The sequence below is a fragment of the Oncorhynchus kisutch genome, linkage group LG16 (assembly GCF_002021735.2).
Source record: "Oncorhynchus kisutch isolate 150728-3 linkage group LG16, Okis_V2, whole genome shotgun sequence".
Classification (NCBI taxonomy): Eukaryota; Metazoa; Chordata; class Actinopteri; order Salmoniformes; family Salmonidae; genus Oncorhynchus; species Oncorhynchus kisutch.
Genome location: NC_034189.2, coordinates 39,265,568 through 39,283,190, shown reverse-complemented (window position 1 = coordinate 39,283,190; position 17,623 = coordinate 39,265,568). Strand labels below are relative to the sequence as shown.

Sequence of the window (17,623 nt, the reverse complement as noted above, 5' to 3'; positions counted from 1 at the left end):
TAAAACAGATGTTCGGACCACTTTTATTACTTGATAATAAAATACATCCATATCATAAATCTCCCACGGTGGAGGCCCTCGCTTCCCCAGGCACTTTATAAAATGTGGTCAGGGGAGTGATATTCAACACAGTCATACGGGTCATAACAGGACAGTTCAAATGTACAAATAAGTTCCCATGGCCAGAGTCTATGTTAACCACTCGAATCCTAACCTTAACACGTTCCCTAAACCTCAACTCTAAACCCAACCTCTGCAGAGCAGAATGTAAATGGATCTTTGAGGTTGACTGAAAAGGATGCTTCTTCTCACTAGTCATTTCCCCACTCTATAACCAACTGTCACGCCTCTGTCGAAGACGTTACTTTCAGAAGGAGTGGTTGTTTTGAATGAATGTTGACCACCAGTGTACCAGTATTCTCATTGCAGTACTTAGAATTTACCACTGGGTGGCGCAGCCAGAACATTTGACTTCCATACAACTACAGGATCATTTTCACCACAAGAGGGAAGTGTCTCACTATCACAGAAAATCTAATACCACAGAGAGAACGATGAGCCATATATTAAACTGGATGCATAGACGCGAAGCATCCGGTTGGCATTTCCACTCACTAGTATGGAAGCCCAGTGGCCGGCAATGGGAGAACATCAAGCGAGATGGATTTTGGCCGATATTCTGTTGATTTTCTCATCGATGAAACATCCATACAGGTTTCTGCTTCCAAACTAAAAGCTGTAACAGAGTGGACTGCGTTTTGCCAAAGTTTCAAAAAAAGTGCGTTGCTTAGAGTGCACACGCGCACCTCCCAGAGTAGGCGTTCCCTAACTGAAATATGCAAATAACGCCAAAAAGATCTCAGTAGCTGGTGTTTGACTCTGCCTACCTTCTTGCTTGTTCTGCACGCTGTGATTCATTTTCTCCCGTTGGAAACGACTGGCTCTTGTCTATCTTGGGTTAGTTATAAAAACTCCCTGATAATACTGTAGTGGAGGTGGTCCAATGGAATGACTCAAAGGCAAAGTCAAATTAGATTTATTTGTATGAATGGACTTACTTTCAAGAGCTTATCCAGGAGAGTGCAAGTCTTTTAGCACTGATTGGTGCTAACCATGAAATAAAAGAACAAATTCCCCTAGTTTATAAGAATGTCTTGTGATTAACACGACAGCTTTTAGTCCATTGTTTAATCTTATGAAAACAAATGTTAATCACTCTTAAATCCTAGGATTAAGAGGCTTTAACAATAACACTTGAACAATTAACTGTACAATTAACAATTGCCCTGTCTGTGTGAAATGATGTCATTCTTATTTTCTCATCTAATGGCGAATGAGCACAAAGAGAGAAATCCCTATGATATGTAATGGTGGATGAATAGGCATCATTCATCCACCTTTCCAACGTGATAATGAGGCTCACTGTTCCTAAGTTTGAGCAGAGGCTTGAACCATTTGTTAGATTTGAGAAAGAAAAATGCATTGTGTGATGAGTAGGTGAGTCATTTCTAGGTGAGAAAATTGCTTTTCCTTTCCGTTCACTTTTCAATTAGTCACACTCATGCCGCAAATGCAGCTCTGAAATAAAATGGGGTTTAATTGAGTTGAAATGTGGGATCTGACACAAAGGAGAACTAGAGCCAATGAATTGTTATGTTTGGGGCCTCCGGTGGACCTGCAGGTGGACCTGCATACCAAACAAGGCTATTGGTCCAGTTAGAGGCACAACTCTATTTCTCCACAGGAAAACAGTGTTCATAAAAAGGCAGATCACACATCAAGGTGCTGTGTTTACCATTAAGCACTGGGATGTACTCGATATTAGGAATAGTTACTTTAGCACTATCTTTATTCATTTGTAATTGTTGCTGTTGTACAGACTGTATATTGTCTCTGGATATTTCCCTGAAGAGTTGTAGCTATCTGTCCTAAAGAATTCAATTTGATTTCGGCAATCCGGTAACACTGAGTCAGTCCACATCAGAAATGACAGTGGAAATGTATCTGGCCTTCTCAGAGAGTGTCGAAAATATGCTGAAGATGCCTCTGCCTTTCAAGCAAAACCTGGCAGAGGCCATGTAAGGTGAGCAAGATGTTTTGTGAGATCTATTTTCTCCTGTTTCATCTAATTAGAGACCAAGCTTTAAAGCAGATTTCTCACATCACTCACCCCACACACTGTGTGTGTGATGTAGTTAGTCTGTTTAGTCAATTTCCAGAGTGATAATTGGCAGTGCAAAGACACAGCCATGCTCCTACCGTGTTATGACTGTGGGGAACCTGGAAGGCCTCTGCCAACACACACACACGCAAACACGCAAACACACACACACACACACACACACACACACACACACACACACACACACACACACACACCTCCGTTTTGTTACTTTCATGCCTAAGGATGTACACTATATTCTGCTAGGATTATGCTGTAAATAAGATACAACTTTAGGCAATTCCAAAGGAGATGTGACAAAATGACTGCCTGCTCTAATGAATGCAAAGCTGCAAAGTTAACGCCAGGGTGTCAGGTGCAATGACAAGTGATATTGGGCTTTCACTTTTAATTAAATCTAAATGTGCCTGCAGTCAACTGAATAATTACACCCAGGGAACTGAATTATCTGGTCAAAAGTTTGTCACAACAACTAAGTCTGGAAAGACAACTGGAACTTGGAACTGGCTTCTCACACTGAGAGAGAGAAAACAAAGTACAGAGATCTTTCAATGCTCTGCCTGTATTAAAAAAAACAGTCATTATTATTATTATTATTATTATTATTTTTTAAATAAGATGGAACTACAGTACATGAAAAAAGTGAACATACTCTAGGACCCAAAATAACCCATCCATATACACCCACAAACACAATTCCAGTAGTTTGTTAATGACAATACATCCTAGCAGACTACCTGCAGATGATTCAGTGCTGGCTGACTTGTTTTGCTGATTGGGTTTCTGCAGGTGCAATGCGGTTACACATGAAATAACAAAAGCCAATTTCCCCTAGTGACCGTTCATATGAGGATTATTTATCAGTTATCATAGAGTAATAATGATTAGGCCTATATCACCTTTTACTGCTGAGCGCACCAGGCAGGCAGGCAGGCAGGCAGAGAGGCAGGCAGAGAGGCAGGCAGAGAGGCAGAAAGGCAGGCAGGCAGACAGGCAGGCAGACAGGCAGACAGGCAGGTAGAGAGGAAGGCAGGTAGAGAGGCAGGCAGAGAGGCAGACAGGCAGGCAGAGAGGAAGGCAGACAGGCAGAGAAGCAGGCAGACAGGCAGGCAGACAGGCAGATAGGAAGGCAGAGAGGCAGGCAGGCAGGCAGACAGGCAGGCAGGTAGTGAGCCAGGCAGGTAGAGGTAGGCTCCCTGCTAGGCTATCTGTACAGGAAGCCAGCCACACAGGCAGCCAGGCAAGAAGGCGGGTATATAGGCAGGCAAACAGGCAGGCAGCCTCCTTGGGGACAGTAAATGCATGTTGGATAGTGGGAGTGAGACACAGGGTTATTATGATCTCTGGGACCAGAGGGCAGTGTACTGTTCTTGTGTTGTATGAATCTTTCAAAACCAAACTACAGGTATATAAAGTAGTAACAGTTGTTAATGGGGATGATGTTCCCTTTAGGTTTATGGAGATGCAGCTCTCTTTGGTACAGTGAGCCTAGTAAGGAAACAATGTTTCATCAAAGTAAACAGAAAGGAACTTCATTAAAAGCAGTTCAAAGCATAACACCGTTTGTTCCCTCTTTTCTGAATCACGTTTCTTCAGCATTTCTGCCTAGTTTTGCAATTACAAGCTTGTGAATTCTTCTAAAAACTGTTTTAACACTGCATTGGTTGAACACTGTTTTAACACTGCATTGGTTGAACACTGTTTTAACACTGCATTGGTTGAACACTGTTTTAACAGTGCATTGGTTGAACACTGTTTTAACACTGCATTGGTTGAACACTGTTTTAACACTGCATTGGTTGAACACTGTTTTAACACTGCATTGGTTGAACACTGTTTTAACACTGCATTGGCTGAACACTGTTTTAACACTGCATTGGCTGAACACTGTTTGAACACTGCATTGGCTGAACACTGTTTTAACACTGCATTGGTTGAACACTGTTTGAACACTGCATTGGTTGAACACTGTTTTAACACTGCATTGGTTGAAAACTGTTTTAAAGCTGGAAATCGTACTCGGTGAAACGGCCACGTCCGTTTGCTATATTACAACAACGAAGAAGATACTTCAAACAACGAACACGGTCCCCCCCCCCCCACCCACACGCGCGATTGAACACAGAGTATGTACTGGAATATTTTTTGGTCCACGATACTGATTGCTCCTCTCCTCCTTTTCATCAGCAGAACAAAAATCACGACAAATGCACTGAGGGCGAACAGTGGCACTGTTTCACCTTATGCCGATTTCATCTTTAACACTGAGTTGGTTTAACAGTTCTCTAACACTGCTCTGTTGGGGATCCCCTCTCTCTGCAAGTTTGACATTCACAAGTTTGACATTCACTTCTATGGGGAAGTGCTGAGTGCAGAAACTATTCCTGGCTGTAACAATGTAGCATCCGTCTTCACAGGCAGGTACTGGATTATTTATTCCTGTAACCCTGCCCCCCCCCCCCCCCCCCCCCCAAAAAATGTACTTCATAACCTTCCCAATGCACCTTTGTACAGAAGCGTAAAAAGCCTTAACATAAACCCCGGAGCAGACTTTGTGATAGCAATTTTACGAGAACTGCTTATCTTGCAATATTCAATATCCATAGCGGAAACGTATTGAAATAGTAATTGAGTCTGGAAAGGAAGTCCTTTCTCCTAAGAAGCTGGCCATGTCAGGGGCTAAGTCACATATCTTCATTATAGCTTATAGGATATTCGCTGAATAGAATAGAGCAACACTTGGATGAGCTGGAAATTAGGGTTTTCTGTTTTATTGCTGCTGTATTATGCAAAACTCCTTTCTCAAAAGCTCCAGAACCTTAAAATGTGCATCCCAAATGGCACCCTAATCCCTACGCAGTGCACTACTTTTGACCAGGGACCAGGGAATAGGGTTGCATTTGGGACCGCGCCTATTGTAAGCCATGTGGATATTCTAACAAGATGATTCAATGAGTTTCCTGTTCCCATTCTTCTTTCTTTTGTCTGAACACATCCAGGTCTCTGTCCCAAATGGGAGACTATTTCCTGTACATTCAGTAGTGCACAAATTTTGACTAGAGCTCTATGGGTGCTGTTTGGGACGCACACAAGACTTAGCCTATTATCTAACAAGGGAGATAATCTACACAGCTCAGACTATGGTACCATGGGCTTCCAAGTCAAGTCATTCATTAATTCACGTACCGTATCCTCTTTTACTGGAATTAGCTACAACTCAAAGAGAGTGAGGTAGCTACATTGTTCAAAAGAAATTCAATGTGTTTTCATCGTTGGTGTCTTTAGGAGAGTACAGTCCCATGCCGCGCTCATCCACGGAGAATGCTAGCATGTATTTGCATTTTATGCCATTTTGTCGACAGTAGGAGAAGAGATGGGAAAAGTCACCAGCTTTGGCTTTGCCATTGTTCAAGCTTCACAGAGCAGTCGAGATGAAAGGAATTGATGTTGATGCCTTCAGGGCCATATCAAAGTATGGCTTATTGTCGCAATAAAACAGTATGTTCTCCGCGCACCAAGGCCAGGAGGAAAGCTGGGATACAATTGTAAGAGAACAGGATGGGTGTCTTTTGAACTGTTATTTGATTCCTAATAATTAAACTACATTGAACGGGAAGTGCGGCTGGTTGCTGGTTGCTGGTTGCAAGGCTGACTTCCTGATTATTGCCTTTCAAGCGCCTGGTTCTTGTGTTTAGCTGTCTAGGCCAGGCTATGGCTTCAGTGACCCTGGAATGACTCTTTTAGAAAAGTTGTTCATCTCCTTGAGAGGTGTCAGTGGCCCTGCTGAAGTCACGGCCGACTCCCAAGTGGCACCCTATTCCCTATTTAGCATCCTATTCCCCCATAGGGCCCTGGTCAAAAGTAACCTAGTGCACTAAATAAGAAATAGGGTGCCATTTGGGGCACATGTTTTGTAAGTGTTTTCCTCCCTGATCAATAGGATTTGATATGTTGTCGGTGAGGACGGCAGTTGGATAGATGTCTCAATGGCGTTATTGTCTTTACCTCAATCAGACAGAGCACTCAAGCTACTGCACTCAAACACGCTGAGTCACTGGCTTTGAAGTTGGACTTGATTAGAGAATTGAAGAAAAACTCTGTTTGGAGAAAGGTTAGCAATTGTCCCATACTTTGATTAGGAAGACAAATGGAAATAAATACTTTCAACTTGCAATCAAATGGCCAAAAGTAAGTGCACTTTGCCAGCTCGTGGATCAGGTGATGTATGATCTTGAGATTGGCTTGTATTGTCTTGTATCCCAACCAAGAATAATACGCAATTAGAGTAAAATGATTTCCCAGAGGCACAATGTTTTTTTTTGCAAAGTGTGCTGGCTCAGCTCTGCAGGAACGTTTCTGGGGTTGTTGGAATTGCATTAAACCCACATATCGCTGCTTGGCGCTACTCAAGGATTCAGAACTGCCCTTCAGCAGCCTCGGGCACTGCATCGCTCTATTCTAGCTTGATGAAAATAGAAAACACAAAATCCTCCATAAGCTTCTAAATCTCATTAACACACACTATTGAAGTGCAAACATTTGCCCCTATATCTTGGTTTCCTGAACCCAGATTTTGTGTTGAATAATCTTTTCGACTGGGTATACAAGTAAACTCTTAATTGGGAAAAAAGTTTGGCTGATTTAATCCATGACTGTGAAAATGTATCAAATGTGTAGCTTGATACATACCCACACTTTATCGAATGGCATTTTCATGTGATAAAACAACAGACATGCATTATCTTCAACATAAACTTGACCACATTTAGTCACCGATACAGTATTTTGGGATGTTAATACTTTGAGCATACACTACAGTTCAGAATTTCCTTGTTTTTGAAAGAAAAGCAAAAAAAAAGTGTCCATTAAAATAACATCAAATTGATCAGAAATACAGAGTAGACATTGTTAATGTTGTAAATGACTAGTGTAGCTGGAAACGGCTGGCTTTCTATGGAATATCTACATAGGCGTACAGAGGTCCATTTTCAGCAACCATCACTCCTGTGTTCCATTGGCACGTTGTGTTAGCTAAGTTTCTCATTTTAAAAGGCTAATAGATCATTAGAAAACTATTTTGCAATTATGTTCGCACAGCTGAAAACTGTTGTTTTGATAAAGAAGCACTACATACAACAGGCCTTCAATAGACTAGTTGAATATCTGGAGCATCAGCATTTGTGGGTTCAGGCTCAAAATGTCCGGAAAAAAATTACTTTCTTCTGAAACTCGTCAGTCTATTCATGTTCTAAGAAATGAAGTCTATTCCATGCGAGAAATTGCCAAGACACTAAAGATCTCGTACAACACTGTGTACTACTCCCTTCACAGAACACTGCAAACTGTCTCTAACCAGAATAGAAAGAGGAGTGGGAGGCCCCAGTGCACAACTGAGCAACATCAACAGTGATGAGGCGACTCTGGGATGCTGGCCTTCTAGACAGAGTTTCTCTGTCCAGTATCTGTGTTCTTTTGCCCATCTTAATCTTTTATTTTTATTGGCCAGTCTGAGATATGGCTTTTTCTTTGCAACTCGGCCTAGAAGGCCAGCTTCACGGATTCGCCTCTTCACTGGTTCACTGGTTCACTGAGATTGAGACTGGTGTTTTGCTGGTACTATTTAATGAAGCTACCAGTTGAGGACTTGTGAGCCGTTTGTTTCTCAAACTAGACACTCTAATGTTACATAGGTATTCAGACCCTTTGTTATGAGACTCGAAATTGAGCTCAGGTGCATCCTGTTTCCACTGATCATCCTTGATATGTTTCTACAACTTGGTTGAAGTCCACCTGTGATAAATTCAATTGATTGGACATGATTTGGAAAGGCACACACCTGTCTATAGTTGACAGTGCATGACAGAGCAAAAACCAAGCCATGAGGTCGAAGGAATTGTCCATAGAGTTCCGAGACAGGATTGTGTTGAGGCACAGATCTGGGAAAGGGTACCAAAACATTTCTGCAGCAATGAAGGTCCCCAAGAACACAGTGGCCTCTATCATTCTTAAATGGAACAAGTTTGGAACCAACAAGACTCTTCCTAGAGCTAGTCGCCCGGCTAAACTGAACAATTGTGGGAGAAGGGCTTTGGTCAGGGAGGTGACCAAGAACCGGATGGTCACTCTGACAGCACTCCAGAGTTGCTCTGTGGAGATGGCAGAACCTTCCAGAAGGACAATCATCTCTGCAGCACTCTACAAATCAGGCTTTTATGGCAGAGTGGCCAGACGGAAGCACTTCCTCAGTAAAAGGCACATGACAGCTCGCTTGGAGTGTGCCCAATAAAAGCCCCTAAAGGACTCTCAGACCATGAGATTCTCCAAGATTCTCTGGTCTGATGAAACCAAGATTGAACTCTTTGGCCTGAATGCCAAGAGTCACGTCTGGAGTAAACCTGGCACCATCCCTACGGTGAAGCATGATGCATCATGTTGTGGGGATATTTTTCAGTGGCAGGGTCTGGGAGACTAGTCCGGATTGTGGTAAAGTTGAACTGAGCAAAGTACAGAGAGATCATTAATGGCAACCTTTTCTAGAGCACTCAGGACCTTAGACTGGCTTGAAGGTTCAACTTCCAACAGGACAACGATCCCAAGCACACAGCCAAAACAATGCAGGAGTGGCTTTGGGAAAAGTCTCTGAACGTCCTTGATTGGCCCAGCCAGAGCCCGAACTTGAACCCAAGACCTGAAAATAGCTGTGCAGCAACTCTCCCCATCCAACCTGACAGAGCTTGAGAGGATTTGTAGAGAAGAATGGGATAAACTCCCCAAATACAGGTGTGCCTAGCTTGCAGTGTCTTACCCAAGAAGACTCAAGGCTGTAATCACTGCCAAAGGTGCTTCAACAAAGTACTGAGTAAAGGACCTGAATACTTATGTAAATGTGATATTTCAGTTTTAAAAATATATACATTTGCAAAAATTGATAAATAACTGTTTTTGCTTTGTCACTATGAGATTTTGTGTAGCTTGATGAGGGAAATAAAGCAGTAGAATAAGGCTGTAATGTGGCTGAAATAGCCAATCCACTAATTTGAAGGGGTGTCCTCATACTTTTGCATATATAGTGTATATACGATATGGGCAATACAAAAATAAGTGATCTAATTATTTTGTCACTTCGTAGCAAAATCTGCAGAGCTGAGATGGTTGTAGGCCCCATATAAATGTTGTCTTGAAATTAAGATGACCATCATAGACATTTCCAATTCCATAGAAAATATTTGCCCTGGTTTAGAAATGGAACAAGATCCTGTTTCAAATTAAGTATCCTTCTTTCTATTCTTCCTTGTCCAAAATCTCTAGTTGAACCTGCTCGCTTTGAGAGTCACCGCCAAACTTGTTTACGGAATCACCACAGTCGGCCTCGTTGGTGTGGTAAGTGCCCTTATGCTTGACAATGTAGCGCAGTATCAGCAACGCCAGGAGCAGCGCCAGGAACAGGGCAAAAATGACTCCTGGGAAGGGAGAGAGACGAGTAGAAATGAGACCGACTGAGAGAGGACAATGGTCTCTGAAAATATAGTGTAATACGTGTAATAAATATAGTGTGATACGTGTAATAAATATAGTGTAATACGTGTAATAAATATAGTGTAATACGTGTAATAAATATAGTGTAATACGTGTAATAAATATAGTGTAATACGTGTAATAAATATAGTGTAATACGTGTATTAAATATAGTGTAATACGTGTAATAAATATAGTGTAATACGTGTAATAAATATAGTGTAATAAGTGTAATAAATATAGTGTAATACGTGTAATAAATATAGTGTAATACGTGTATTAAATATAGTGTAATACGTGTAATAAATATAGTGTAATACGTGTAATAAATATAGTGTAATACGTGTAATAAATATAGTGTAATACGTGTAATAAATATAGTGTAATACGTGTAATAAATATAGTGTAATACGTGTATTAAATATAGTGTAATACGTGTAATAAATATAGTGTAATACGTGTAATAAATATAGTGTAATACGTGTAATAAATATAGTGTAATACGTGTAATAAATATAGTGTAATACGTTTTTTTAACGTTTTTTTTTTCTTTTTCCGTAAGACACATTATCATAGTAGTAATCGTGAGCGAGAACGTCAAAGCGACATTCTATTTTTAGATTTTAGTTAACTGATTTTAGGTGGGTTGGGTCAGCAGGTAGCCTAGCGTTTAAGATGGTTGGGCCAGTAACCGAAAGGTCGCTGGTTTGAATCCCTGAGCTGACTAGGTGAAAAATCTGTCAATGTGCCCTTGAGCGAGGCACTTCCTGTGAGTTTCTCTGGATAAGAGCACCTGCTAATTGACTTCAAATGTAAGTAAAGTTCATGGCTTTTCATGGCAGAACGTTGTTTCCTCCGCATGACTAGCGAAACTATAACAATTAGGTAGGTGAAACCAGAAACAATGAGTGGAGGACTTTCCATTTATGTGATACTCATGGCATTGGTTCCATTCTCAGACTATAGAGAGAACAATAATGCTAACCAGATCTGGATAACCATCTCTAAAGCTTAGGAGTTAGGCCGGGTTAAAGTATAGCGCCTCGTGACAACTGCTCATATAAAAACGCCTTTATAAATACTTTGTGATTGATATATTTCTCACCTCCGAAAATGGCTTCAAAGGATCCATCCTCTACGTGGGCGGCTCCCACTGCAATGACACCAGAACAGACAACACGATAATGACATTAGAGAGACAGAGCCTTGTAGTCAACACACAGACATGTACAGTACCTACAGATTTATCGTTAAATTTCCCTTCAGATTTCACCTTCATCAAACTAGCTTATCTCTGTAGTTTGACTCTGGTTTACACTATACAGTACTGACAGAGTTGTGTTTACAGTATATGATATGAGTTTGAGTGCAGCTATACTGTTTTTTAAAATTATTTTTTTAAATAATAATTTATTACAAAAAACACAAGGAAGGGGTAACATTAAAGTATTAGAACATGAAGGACAATCAAGACACTATCAAACACTACAGCATCAAGACACTATCAAACATGTATCAGTCTTTCTGCAACAGAGCCATCCTTATGTGTGAGGGAACATGTGCATGATAGTGATATAAAATATATGCCATAGTTTCCTTTTTCATGATCACAATCTTGTGAAGCCTGAACCCTCCAAGACCCCCCCCTCAACCATTCGAGACCCCTCCCACAGTCCCCCCCCACACCCCGGAATAAAAAAAAATGAATTCCATTCCCCACCCCCTAGAACTCCCCAATGCAGCTATACTGTTGACTTTAATCTCCTGATTATCCTGTGTCTGAAGCGTGGAGGCAGCTTGATGTACAAGTACACCCCCTGGACAGGACGCTAGTCGAGCGCAGGGCCTGTTGACTGAATGTTATTCTCTCACTAAAACATTGACAGGTAGAAGGTGCCTTTCTACCTGTCAAAAGAGGAAGGGAAACTAAATAAAGAGTGATGAAGGAGATGCTAAGTATAAGTTATTGCAATGGAACAGCTGTCCAATCCACCTTGACTTTAATCTAGCCGGGGGACACACACACTCCAATCAGCTCAATGTGTGTCAGCTCAACCTATCTTACAGTGCATCACACACACACACACACACACACACACACACACACACACACACACACACACACACACACACACACACACACACACACACACACACACACACACACACACACACACACACACACTTCCAGGGAAAAATGTCACACATTTCAAAAGTGCCAAGGAAAATAGAAGAATAAGTGTGCTGGGACGCTTCAGTGTGTGGTTCTTCAGTACCTCATTAACGCTTAATTACCTGCTTCATCAGAGGAGTAAGTCTATCATTAATGATTAATTAATCATTTTCGTTAAAATGTGCAACCCCTTCCAAGGCTGCGTCCCATATGGCACCCTATTCCCTCCATAGTGTACTACTTTTGACCATGGCCCCTGGTGCTCTGGTCAAAAAGTAGCACACTATATAGTGAATGTTGCACACACCAAGTCATTATCAAGATATGTGCACCGATAACCACTCTCCCTGTACAGGGGCACAAATGTAGTGGATGACATGACGGAGGTTGAGCTGAGAGTGGGAGGTTGCTGCATTCAGAAGACTAGCTACCCGGGGTGTAAGAGGGTAAGAGGTGTTAGTAGTGTGTGTGTCAGTACTGAGAGAATACATGTTTGAGCAGGGAGAGGAGAGTTCACAGGCCTTATTAACTCTCACTATTTGAGGTCAGAGACAGGATGGTAATTGAGACTGAGGCATGTAGGCTTCAGGGAAAGGCTGCTCGTGCTCGCTCTCTGTCTGTTCACACCCAGCCTTGTCATGTCCATATCCCCCTGCGTGTTCTTACAACATCTGTAGCCTAATTTGAATATCTCTCCCTTTTTATATTTATACATACACTATATGACCAAAAGTATGTGGACACCTGCTTGTCGAACATCTCATTCCAAAATCATGGGCATTAATATGGAGTTGGTCCATATGAGTGAAAAGATCTTAGCCTTTTTTATAGTTAATTATTACTGTCTTCAGAAATCACGCATAGATAAAGACAGAAGGGGCAGAGAGAGAAATGCCAACATGTTGTCTACTTCAAAGTGTACAGTACAAATACACTGAATATACAAAAGAGTATGTGGACACCCTTCAAAGTGGATTTGGCTGTTTCAGCCACACCCATTGCTGACAGGTGTATAAAAGAGAGCACACAGCCATGCAATCTCCATAGACAAACATTGGCAGTAGAATGGCCTTACTGAAGAGCTCAGAGACTTTTGGCACCGTCATAGGATGCTACCTTTCCAACAAGTCAGTTCGTCAAATTTCTGCCCTGCTTGAGCTGCCCCGATCAACTGTAAGTGCTGTTATTGTGAAGTGAAAACGTCTTGGAGCAACAACGGCTCAGCTGCGAAGTAGTAGGCCATACAAGCTCACAGAACGGGACCGCTGAGTCTGTCCTCGGTTGCAACACTCACTACTGCGTTTCAAACTACCTCTGGAAGCAACATAAGTACAATAACTGTTCGTCTGGAGCTTCATGAAATGGGTTTCCATGGCCGAGCAGCCACACACAAACCTAAGATCACCATGCATAATGCCAAGCGTTGGCTGTGGTGGTGTAAAGCTCGCCGCCATTGAACACTGGAGCAGTGGAAACGTGTTCTCTCGAGTTATGAATCACGCTTCCCCATCTGGCAGTCCGACGGACGAATCTGGGTTTGGCAGATGCCAGGAGAACGCTACCTGCCCCAATTTCCTAGTACAAACTGTAAAGTTTGGTGGGGGAGGAATAATTGTTTTTCATGGTTCGGTCTAGGCCCCTTTGTTCCAGTGAAGGGAAATCTTAACGCTACACCATACAATGACATTCTAGAGACGATTCCGTGCTTCCAACTTTTTGGCAATAGTTTGGGGAAGGCCCTTTCCTGTTTCAGTATGACAATGCTCCAGTGAAAAAGCGAGGTCCATAAAGAAATGGATTGTCGAGCTCGGTGTGGAAGAACTTAGCTCCTTTGTGCCAATATTTTTGTTCATACCATTTGTTTTAATTTCCTTTCTTTCATTTTTTTTGTTGGGTATTAAAACGAGAATTAGGATGATGCCACCCAATCCCTTTAATAATGCCACCCAATCCCTTTAATAATGCCGCTTCCTGAATCCAAGTGTTTGACATGGGGCCAGTAACTTTATGATCAAACTTGATCAATGTCTCATCCAAATATCATAAAATCTCATGCAAAACACGATTTCGACCATTCATGACCTTTAAAAACACAAGCAGAAGTGCCCATTTCATTCAGCGCTAATGGGAAGTTAAGACAATCTGAATGGTAATGCAGTTGATAATGGAATGGGTTTGAGAGCCAGTCAGTCTATTATTTTTTATTTATTTACCTTTATTTAACCAGGTAGGCAAGTTGAGAACAAGTTCTCATTTACAATTGCGACCTGGCCAAGATAAAGCAAAGCAGTTCGACAGATAAAACGACACAGAGTTACACATGGAGTAAAAACAAACATACAGTCAATAATGCAGTATAAACAAGTCTATATACAATGTGAGCAAATGAGGTGAGAAGGGAGGTAAAGGCAAAAAAGGCCATGATGGCAAAGTAAATACAATATAGCAAGTAAAATACTGGAATGGTAGTTTTGCAATGGAAGAATGTGCAAAGTAGAAATAAAAAATAATGGGGTGCAAAGGAGCAAAATAAATAAATAAATAAAAATTAAATACAGTTGGGAAAGAGGTAGTTGTTTGGGCTAAATTATAGGTGGGCTATGTACAGGTGCAGTAATCTGTGAGCTGCTCTGACAGTTGGTGCTTAAAGCTAGTGAGGGAGATAAGTGTTTCCAGTTTCAGAGATTTTTGTAGTTCGTTCCAGTCATTGGCAGCAGAGAACTGGAAGGAGAGGCGGCCAAAGAAAGAATTGGTTTTGGGGGTGACTAGAGAGATATACCTGCTGGAGCGTGTGCTACAGGTGGGAGATGCTATGGTGACCAGCGAGCTGAGATAAGGGGGGACTTTACCTAGCAGGGTCTTGTAGATGACATGGAGCCAGTGGGTTTGGCGACGAGTATGAAGCGAGGGCCAGCCAACGAGAGCGTACAGGTCGCAATGGTGGGTAGTATATGGGGCTTTGGTGATAAAACGGATTGCACTGTGATAGACTGCATCCAATTTGTTGAGTAGGGTATTGGAGGCTATTTTGTAAATGACATCGCCAAAGTCGAGGATTGGTAGGATGGTCAGTTTTACAAGGGTATGTTTGGCAGCATGAGTGAAGGATGCTTTGTTGCGAAATAGGAAGCCAATTCTAGATTTAACTTTGGATTGGAGATGTTTGATATGGGTCTGGAAGGAGAGTTTACAATCTAACCAGACACCTAAGTATTTGTAGTTGTCCACGTATTCTAAGTCAGAGCCGTCCAGAGTAGTGATGTTGGACAGGCGGGTAGGTGCAGGTAGCGATCGGTTGAAGAGCATGCATTTAGTTTTACTTGTATTTAAGAGCAATTGGAGGCCACGGAAGGAGAGTTGTATGGCATTGAAGCTTGCCTGGAGGGTTGTTAACACAGTGTCCAAAGAAGGGCCGGAAGTATACAGAATGGTGTCGTCTGCGTAGAGGTGGATCAGGGACTCACCAGCAGCAAGAGCGACCTCATTGATGTATACAGAGAAGAGAGTCGGTCCAAGAATTGAACCCTGTGGCACCCCCATAGAGACTGCCAGAGGTCCGGACAGCAGACCCTCCGATTTGACACACTGAACTCTATCAGAGAAGTAGTTGGTGAACCAGGCGAGGCAATCATTTGAGAAACCAAGGCTGTCGAGTCTGCCGATGAGGATATGGTGATTGACAGAGTCGAAAGCCTTGGCCAGATCAATGAATACGGCTGCACAGTAATGTTTCTTATCGATGGCGGTTAAGATATCGTTTAGGACCTTGAGCGTGGCTGAGGTGCACCCATGACCAGCTCTGAAACCAGATTGCATAGCAGAGAAGGTATGGTGAGATTCGAAATGGTCGGTAATCTGTTTGTTGACTTGGCTTTCGAAGACCTTAGAAAGGCACGGTAGGATAGATATAGGTCTGTAGCAGTTTGGGTCAAGAGTGTCCCCCCCTTTGAAGAGGGGGATGACCGCAGCTGCTTTCCAATCTTTGGGAATCTCAGACGACACGAAAGAGAGGTTGAACAGGCTAGTAATAGGGGTGGCAACAATTTCGGCAGATAATTTTAGAAAGAAAGGGTCCAGATTGTCTAGCCCGGCTGATTTGTAGGGGTCCAGATTTTGCAGCTCTTTCAGAACATCAGCTGAATGGATTTGGGAGAAGGAGAAATGGGGAAGGCTTGGGCGAGTTGCTGTTGGGGGTGCAGTGCTGTTGTCCGGGGTAGGAGTAGCCAGGTGGAAAGCATGGCCAGCCGTAGAAAAATGCTTATTGAAATTCTCAAGTATGGTGGATTTATCAGTGGTGACAGTGTTTCCTATCTTCAGTGCAGTGGGCAGCTGGGAGGAGGTGTTCTTATTCTCCATGGACTTTACAGTGTCCCAGAACTTTTTTGAGTTAGTGTTGCAGGAAGCAAATTTCTGCTTGAAAAAGCTAGCCTTGGCTTTTCTAACTGCCTGTGTATAATGATTTCTAGCTTCCCTGAACAGCTGCATATCACGCGGGCTGTTCGATGCTAATGCAGAACGCCATAGGATGTTTTTGTGTTGGTTAAGGGCAGTCAGGTCTGGGGAGAACCAAGGGCTATATCTGTTCCTGGTTCTAAATTTCTTGAATGGGGCATGTTTATTTAGGATGGTTAGGAAGGCATTTTTAAAAAATATCCAGGCATCCTCTACTGACGGGATGAGATCAGTCTAGCCATGACACACAGTGCTCATGGAAGAGAGATGTGCATTTTGTGCCGGTTAATCTTAGATTTAGAAACATAATATGATGAATCGTTTCATTTGATTAAAACCAAACATTGCCTACCCTTCCCTTTTAATCAAGACTGGTTTAGCAACAACTCATAGGTTCCTATTTTTTATCCTGGCCATTAGCCAACTAGCCTATGAATTAAGAGGTTTTAAATGGTCTACTAAGATTGCTTAAAAATATTTTGGAAATTTTTGCCATCATGATTTTTCATTATTCACAATTCACATACCTGCATACTTAATTTAGCTTGTTCAGTAGGCTATCCATCCCCATTTTCAAATCCATCCGTTACCAAAGACACACACTCTCCTCCAAACTATCCAAGCCTCCAACCCTCTCAGAACAAAAGGTGCTACCTAGAACCTAAGAGTGTATAATGTCATATCAACAGCAGATTTTTTTGAGAATCTGCCTTGCACATAGGCAACAATACAAGTGAATAGAGGCGTGAATGTTATGCGTAATGGCATTAAGGCCTACGTGTGCACACAGTGCCATAGAACGTGAGCGATTTAAGACATCATGCTTCAGACCCGATCCTACTGACCCGATCCTGGAAATATCGTTGTTTGTTTAAAAAAGCAGATTCATTGTAACGGTTTTCTAGGTGTGAAGGAGAGTCGGACCAAAATGCAGCGTGTAGATTGCGATCCATAATTTAATAAACAAACGTAACACGAATCTAAATACAAACACTACAAAAACGTAACGAAAACCGAAACAGCCTATACTTGTGTAAACTAACACATAGACAGGAACAAGGACACTAAGGACAATCACCCACAAAACCCAACACAAAACAGGCTACCTAAATATGGTTCCCAATCAGAGACAATGACTAACACCTGCCTCTGATTGAGAACCATATCAGGCCAAACATAGAAATAGACAAACCAGACACACAACATAGAATGCCCACCCAGCTCACGTCCTGACCAACACTAAAACAAGGAAAACACATATGAACGATGGTCAGAACGTGACATTCATTGTTTTTTTGTTT

At 42.0% G+C, this 17,623-nt stretch overlaps 1 protein-coding gene across 3 annotated transcripts in view; it reads right to left on the bottom strand.

The window, feature by feature from the left end:
- LOC109890680 (cell adhesion molecule 1) overlaps positions 1 to 17,623 on the bottom strand; it is a 60,237-nt gene that overhangs the window by 16,621 nt on the left and 25,993 nt on the right. For 2 of the 3 annotated variants that reach the window (XR_004203444.1, XR_002255444.2), the window contains exon 4: positions 10,803 to 10,850. Coding sequence is in view for 1 of the 3 variants with exons in the window: in XM_031792364.1 (XP_031648224.1) it covers positions 9,464 to 9,642; positions 10,803 to 10,850 (227 nt within the window). In the remaining 2 variants the exon portion in view is untranslated. Of the gene's footprint in view, positions 1 to 9,059; positions 9,643 to 10,802; positions 10,851 to 17,623 lie in introns of those variants that run through there. The other variant, XM_031792364.1, reaches the window with a different exon arrangement.